General features: G+C 35.1%; 1 protein-coding gene across 2 annotated transcripts in view; it reads left to right on the top strand.

Annotated features, from left to right (window-relative positions):
* adam12 (ADAM metallopeptidase domain 12) overlaps nt 1–7,770 on the top strand; it is a 114,240-nt gene that overhangs the window by 95,718 nt on the left and 10,752 nt on the right. The window contains exons 18-20 of one of the 2 annotated variants that reach the window (XM_024298044.2): nt 2,703–2,811; nt 3,045–3,231; nt 4,915–5,023. In XM_024298044.2, coding sequence (XP_024153812.1) covers nt 2,703–2,811; nt 3,045–3,231; nt 4,915–5,023 — 405 coding nt within the window. The remainder of the gene's footprint in view (nt 1–2,702; nt 2,812–3,044; nt 3,232–4,914; nt 5,024–7,770) is intronic. The other variant, XM_036215516.1, reaches the window with a different exon arrangement.

Below are 7,770 nucleotides of genomic sequence, written 5' to 3'. Positions count from 1 at the left end.
GAAACTCCACCAATTTGCCCTCCACTTGAACCCCTCCAAACAAAGTGTCCATCTGTCTCACATCTCCAATTCCTTCCCTTCTCCAACTGATGGAATTTGATAAATCCTTTAGAACTGGATTTATGTCCTTCAATAGGTTCACCTTGATAGATTCCTCTTCATTCATGTTTTATCTATTGAATGATTTCATATAAACTCGCGTGTGTTCTTTTGGTTTTTCACTGAAAATTGAAGCTGCTACTTTTAAAAGAGTCTTAATTTGTGGTTGACGATCTGATTCACAGTCAATTAAAGTTCATTTTTAATTATATAACTTGATTCACTAACCTAAAACGAGGACATCTTTAGCCAAAAGTTCAACAGTGTGACTCAGAGATAAATACCTGGTACTGAACAGTACAGGTGAAGTTTTACAGATTCCTTGAATTTTTGCAAGAAAATCAAGTGTAATTAAATTCTGTATTTTTAGGAGTATAAGTTGCAGCTTTTTTCATAGTTTAACACTCAGGATTGACTTATTTGTGATTTTTTTAGACATTAAAAGGGTTATACATTTGTTATTTTCCCATTAACAACAGTTGTTGGCAGAAACAACCACTAGAGGGCGCCACATCCAAAGTATTTGTTATTGGCAGTGGCAGAAGAAGTGTCGTCCAAAACAAACATGGAAGAGAATCTGATAGTTTTCCTCTTAAACTTTGATATTTTTTGTGTAGATCAAAAGATTAATATTATTTTATTTCTCATTTATTTTTTTTTAGCCACACTTGGCTTGGCGGATTTGTTCTGAAACCTAACATTTTTCTCCTAAAAGTGCGACATATCCTCCAGAGCGACTTATGTATGGTTTTCTTCTTCTTAATTACGCACTTTTTGCAAATACTAACAAATAAGAATTTAATGTCACATCCATTCACATTTTAGTTTATTTTTCAAGTTCTACCCACTCTTGTTTTTCCCGTCAAAGTAATACAAACGCAACATTATTGGAACCAATGACATAAATAGGCTAAATATGCTACGCTAGCTTGTTGCATACGCAAAATTGGACACCATATTGGATATGTCAAGATGCCTGTTAACTGCTGTGTTACTATCGCACAAACAGAGCTGGAAAAACAAGAATGTGAATTTTCACAAGTAAATTATTACTATTAGCTAATAAAGGAGAACTTATAGAAAACGTTTTGATCTGATCGATGATGTCAGCTACCTACCGACCCGTTATAAACACGGATCGAGGAGTCTAACAGTTTGTGTAAATCTTAGTCTGTGTGTAGAATCACAACTTTGCATCAGGCATATATTGTGTTTCCTATATAATAACCAGTTTATTTACAGACAAGTTTGAAATGTAGTTCGTCTGTTGCACTTTGCACAAAAAAGTAATACCACAGCCTGAGTCGTATTTTTATGATGATCAGAGTTTTATTGTATGCTGATATATCCAATATGGTGTCACTCTTTACGTATCTTGACAATGGCAACAGGTTAGCATAGCATCTCTAACATATTCTACCACACTGTTTGGTCAAAAGTCTTTATAAAATTCAAGGTGTTTCCACTTTGGTCAAATTATCACGTTAATCAGGATTGATTAATTACTAACATTTTAGCACTTTATTATTTTTGTTTTTTGTCACATTAATCCAATTTTTGTGTAGTATGGTTACTTCCATGCTATAGCACGCCATTTTCCAAAAGTTAATATTTTAAATAAATTATTAGATCTTAAGTCTTATTATATTTTTAAGTTTAAATCTTTTTTATTATTATTATTTTTACAAAAAGCAAGCTTTTAATAACGCAGTGCGTCAGGATGTCATGCAACCACGCTGTGCTCTCGCTCCTTCCTCTTTGAGAAAAGTGAAGGTAAACAAAATATAACTATTTTTGTCCAGATATTGACGCAAAAGTTTATATTAAAAAACAAAATCTTAATAGTTTTATTCCTCTGCAGTGTCTCATTTCCTCCTTAGATTCTCTAATTATTTTCTGCTTCATCTCCGTCTTCAAAATGATAAAATTAGCCAAAATAGGTTAAAGGAAGCTAAAAAAATCACTTGTCTTTTCTATCATCTGGCTCAAAAAAGGTATATCAACATTTGAATTGTGGTATTAATAAGAAGTTTGTGTTGAATATTTTGGGGATTTTTCTCAGAAAAGTGTTTCTACTGTTTTTTGATGTGTCAAATTAGAGCATTCTGAACCTGTTTTATTTTTTTTCTAATTGTTTAAGATTGAAAACAGTTCCCATTGGTGGTTAATCCAATTTTTTTTAGTTGTATTTTGATCTTTTACTACACTTCAATGACATGAATTTAAATGAAAATACCTCAAATTAAAATTAATAATTTAAAAAACATTGCAATCAAAATAGATGAATTAATTACAGGTCCTGATTAATTAGAAAATGTAATCGCATGACAACAGTAGTTTCCATATATTGGACTGTAATGATGGCTTGATCATTTTTGCTGCCGTCACCCGTGTTGTGCTGTGATGACACTTGACAGTGAAATAAAAACATACCTTAATCCAAATGGTATTTTTCACCATCAATTCTAATCAATTCATTTATTTTTGAAAAGATTTTATTATAGTGTATGGATTAACATATTGATCTGGATCGATCGTTGGAATACAAATGGATTCATCGATTAATAGTTAGGACTCCTCATGTATTCCCTCCTTGCTTACAGGTGTGTAACAACAAGCAGAACTGCCACTGTGAGGCACACTGGGCCCCTCCCTTCTGTGAGAAATCAGGTTTTGGCGGCAGCATCGACAGCGGGCCAATGAGGCTGGCAGGTAGTTTGAATGATTTAACGTCCATCTTCACTCATGCAGACAGAGATACAACACTGCTGACAAAGCAACACAAAGCTCTCCCAGCTGTTTCCCTCACACCCAGTGATACATGACACTGCACAGACTGGAGATTTATCTTTTTCAGTCTTTTCTTAGTAAAAAAATGTCAAAAGTTACTTTGACTGTTGTGCAGGTTTAACAGTCTCATGTCCTGTCACTGTTCTGTGCTGTAGATGTGCGTGTGTGTGTATTAATGTGCGTGTTGTCATATGTGGCATCAGCCGACAGCGTGCTCATTACTGTGGCAATCCTGGTCACCCTGATCAGCCTCCTGGCAGCCACTCTTGTCATCTTTTTGAAGAGGAAGACTCTGCTGCGCCTTCTCTTTGCCAACAAGAAGAGCACGCTGGAGAAACTCAGGTAGTGTGTGGTTTCAAAAAAAAAAAAAAAATAAAAAAAAAAACGCCTCATTATCTGACACCTTGACAAACCATAAAAGAAAGAAAAAAAAAAACAAGGCACAGCTTCTTCATTTGTAGAGCATCTTTTCAAACTACTTTGCAATTCTAAGAGGTTAGAGACAGAGGAGCGATGGCAGGTTAAAAACAGTAATAAAAAGAGTCACAAAAGAACAGAAAAACAATAAAAACAACTAAACACAAGTACATTTCCCCAATGTGGCATCAATAAAAAATAACTTTTTTATCACATCTAAACTAAACTGTGGTTCTCATAGGCTAATTTATAACATTATGTGCCGTAATGTGTGTGATTTGACTCTTAAATTTATCATCAGTAACTTAATCTATAATGTCATCAAACATAAAAATTGAAAAAAAAATCTTATTTTTAGAATTTTAGAATGTAGTGAAATTTACAAAAAAAAAGTCGATATAACATGTTTTATGAGATTTTGACTATCAAATATTGGGTTATTTGGTATGTTTTTACTCACAACATGTTTAGGATTCAAAAAAGTTGACATGAATATTAAGGAGAAAACCTACTGTCTCAAATTTAATAAACACATTTTTAACATAATAACTTTAGTATAGATAAATAATTATCAACAAATTGTGCGTTTTTCAATAGAACAAGTAGCTATTTGAAGAAATTAATCACAATAAATGAGTCATTCTCACCATAAAGTTTTTAAAATTAGCTCAACTTTTCCCACCAAAAGTGTTTGTGAGATTTCATGGAGGCAGCCATTTTGAAATGAGCAGGGAAAAAGCTTTTTACTGCCCCTAGTGGAGTGATAATGAACTACAGGACAGAAAACATGAATCAAGTTATAAAAGTTGTTTCAGGGACCACATTCAACCCATCTGAACTCAGGTGGGTCAGACTAGTAACATAATAGCAAATAGCTGTAGCTATTTTTTTTTTCTTTTTTTCTCAGTTGGATAAATGAAAATAATTAACCTATTAGTCTAATTACTTATTATTGTACATTAATTCAGTCTTCCAGAGCTGACTTATATTTAAGTGCCTTTTTTTTATAACTTTCATGCATGAGTCTCAATCTGCATAATGTTATGTTGAAATTAGTGCATAATAATATTTTATTTTTCAAATCTGAAACATATTACAATGATGTAAGAAACATCCTTTTTTTTAAACAGTACTGAGACTCCTCAACATTCATCGCAGCATTTCCCCGTCAAATATCTGCTGAGATCCAAAAAAGATGATTGACACTTTAAAATGTTCGGCTCTTATTCTACATTTGGAAATGTAGACCTTCTTTCTTTGTGAATGTATAATTCTATGATCAGAAGAATGTTCTCGCTCTTTTAATTGGAAATTAGTTCTGTGATCTCAAGAAACTCCAAATGTTTGATGATTATTTGCTCGCCACTTTTCTGAATGAGAATTATAACTGTTTTCTTTATTTGTCCATACACTTGGAATGATTGCATTTTTAAGCTTAGAAAGAAAAAAATAAGCCTTAATCACCTTAAAACTGATTTTTATTTAAACTTGTATTATTTATTAAAGGGTCAGGATGATTCATATTCAAATCAATCTGAGTATTTTTTAACTTTTTACCCAGAATTCACTGGTGAATCCAAAAAGTTAAAGCAGATGTTGTTCTCATAGATCCGTGGAGACGTGTAGGCCCACCAGTCCTATCCGGGCCGAGTCCATGTACCGACCCACACCCCACCGCAAGCCTCCACCCAAGCCCTGTGTGGCCAACATATATAAGGTGAGTGAACCCCTTTATTTCAAAATGCTGTTTGTGCGCTTGTTTACGCCACAGGCCGTGTTTTTCTTTTGTAATGACTTTTCGCCCGTCCACCTTAGTAACCTGCAGCCAAACCTCATCTTAGAGTCATCGTGTTTCCAGGCTGCTTGACAAAACAAGATGACAGCAGGCTGGGTAATAACTTCAGCCTTTCTATATCTCGCTAAGATAGAAATATTAATTACAGAGGCTGAATCCAGCACAGTGCAATTGAGAGATTGGGGCATTTAAATTAGATTCAGGGCGTTGTCAGTTGTGCGCCTTAAACGTTTGTGGTTTTATTTTGTTTTTATGTTTTATGGAGGAGAATCAGGGTTGATTGATTCAGGCAGGGAAGGGAAATAGGTTTTGATTTGTTTGTTGGAAATGATACGTACAAGCTGAAATTACCTTCCGTGCTCGTGAAGCAAAGTAGAGGAGCGGGCATTTATATGCATGAGAGTGTGTTGATCTGATTTGGATTTGGGTTCGCCTCTGTCTGCAGAATCTGTTGCATAAAAGTGCCGTCGTAATTGAGTGTGGAAGTTCATCCACTATAGCGCACTGTCCACAAGAGTGTCTCTCTGAAGCAGCCTGTCCGCTCTCGTTATTGTGATTCCCTCATCTGGCCAAAGAAGTTGGGCAGCAATGCAGTACATACTCTTTGGATGGGTGTGTGTGTGTTTGTGACTCTGCTGTTCTCCCAGTAACTAAAATCTGGCTGTTTAAGGTATTGTTTTATGAATTCAAAAGAAGAAGAGCATCTAATGAGGAACATAGTAGTTTCAAAGACCGAGTTTGATGAAAATTGTATTTTTTGTATCATCTTTCTTTAAGAAAATTCAGCTCAAAATTGCATTTCTGAGTATTTTTTCATAGAAATTATTCTGTCAGTAGCAGACGAAAAGAGTATGTTGGAAAAGCTACTATCAGAAGGGCAGAAGCTTCCTGCTTCAATCTATTCTAGTGCATCTACATCTATGACTAGATGTTTGTTTTCCTCGTCTGAACTGACATCTCGCTCAAAACTGTACAACTGGATATCTCAAATGTTGTCGCCATTTTTGTTGCACCAGTAATGTTAGGTTGGGGTTGTAAGGGGCTGTAAGATAGGGGTGGAAAATACTGGGAATTTGGGTATTGATCCAATACCCAGTAATTACAGGACTAGTATCGCCAATATTGATACCGATATTTTTCTCTTGAATTTCTTGAAATGTATTATAGAACAAGTTTGGAAATACAAATTTTTTTGGTCAATTAAAGGGTAACACAACGGGACAGTTGGAGGCTGACTCCACTCTCAGCCCAGATTTTAAATGTATATTAAAAAAAAGGTGGGCAGGTGGGCTGAGCGGGGGAGGTGTGGTCTAGATCTGTGACTGATCTTTGTATTATCGTTTCAATAAAAATAAGAAATAAAAGATAAGGTTCAGGAGGTCCGAGCAGGCTGCCTCCCACAACGACTCTGTTTGCCGGCAACCTAGGGGCTTTACCGCTCTTGGTGTCATGAGCGCCGAGGACGGCGGAGCTAGCGCCACAGTTCAAAGATGGGCGGGGCTTTACTTCAGGAAAAACTTCTGAGAAGGTGTGGGACTTATGCCAGTTGACCAATCACAAAATTCATTTTCACTACCTTGTTTTAACCTCTAGGGGGCAGCACACAGTCAGTTTTAGACTATATTTAGTCTCAAAGTTTATTCTAAATTATCAAAAAAATGTGGCAAGGCCCGACAGTCAGCACTTTTAAAGCTCCATTTATACAGGTAAACAGCCAAGAAAAAAAGTGGATTTATGATTTAGTTATCCCTTTAACAAAACACAGGACAGAGTATTATATAGTATAGCGCACGGGTCGGCAACCTTTAACAGTAAAAGAGCCATTTGGGCTCTTTTACTACTGATCAAAACCAAGAAGGAGCCGCATAGTCTTACTTTAGCCTTTAAGAAATTTGGATTTGCATTCATGACCTTCTTTTTTTAATATATATGAATTATATCTATTTTTTTGGCATGAACAAAAGAAAAAAAATGTAAAAAAAAAAACTAGCATTTCTCAAAATTGTATTTTTAAACATTTTTACCTTTTACCTTTAGTAGAGGCCAAATTAGCAAAGAAGCTAGCTTGTTGTCTAATTATTAGCTGAACTCCAACTAGCATAAACTAGTAAATTAAACCAGCCAAAAATGTTGCTAAAATAAAAGCTAAACTCTAAATTAGCCTAAAAACTCAGGGAGATAACAGATTAGTGAAAAATGTTAACATATTAGCTTAGCTCCAAATTAGCATAAAAAATTAATTAGAGGCCAAATTAGCAAAAAACAAAAGCTAGCTTGTTGCTCATTACTAGCTGAACTCCTATATGGACTAAAATTCCCCTGTTAACTAAATTAGTCAAAAAAGTTAGCCTGTTACTAAAATAGAAGCTAAACTCTAAATTAGCCAATAAAAATCAGTAGATAACAAATTAGCCATAAATGTTAGCATGTTGCTAAAATAATAGCTTATCTCCAAATTTTTGAGAATTACTATTTTATTTTTCTTCATCCAGAGAGCCACCATGGAGGGATAAAAGAGCCACATGTGGCTCTGGAGCCGCAGGTTGCAGACCCCTGATAAAGCGTACATGTACAGCATGTAGCGCCTTTTAGTCGTCTGAAACTCTTGAATGACTTTCCGCTCTCTGCTAAACAAACACATGAGAGCAAGGTGTGAGGAGGTGGTGCAT

The sequence above is a fragment of the Oryzias melastigma genome, linkage group LG15, assembly GCF_002922805.2.
Source record: "Oryzias melastigma strain HK-1 linkage group LG15, ASM292280v2, whole genome shotgun sequence".
NCBI classification, from domain to species: domain Eukaryota; kingdom Metazoa; phylum Chordata; class Actinopteri; order Beloniformes; family Adrianichthyidae; genus Oryzias; species Oryzias melastigma.
This window is presented reverse-complemented; position numbering and strand designations above follow the sequence as displayed.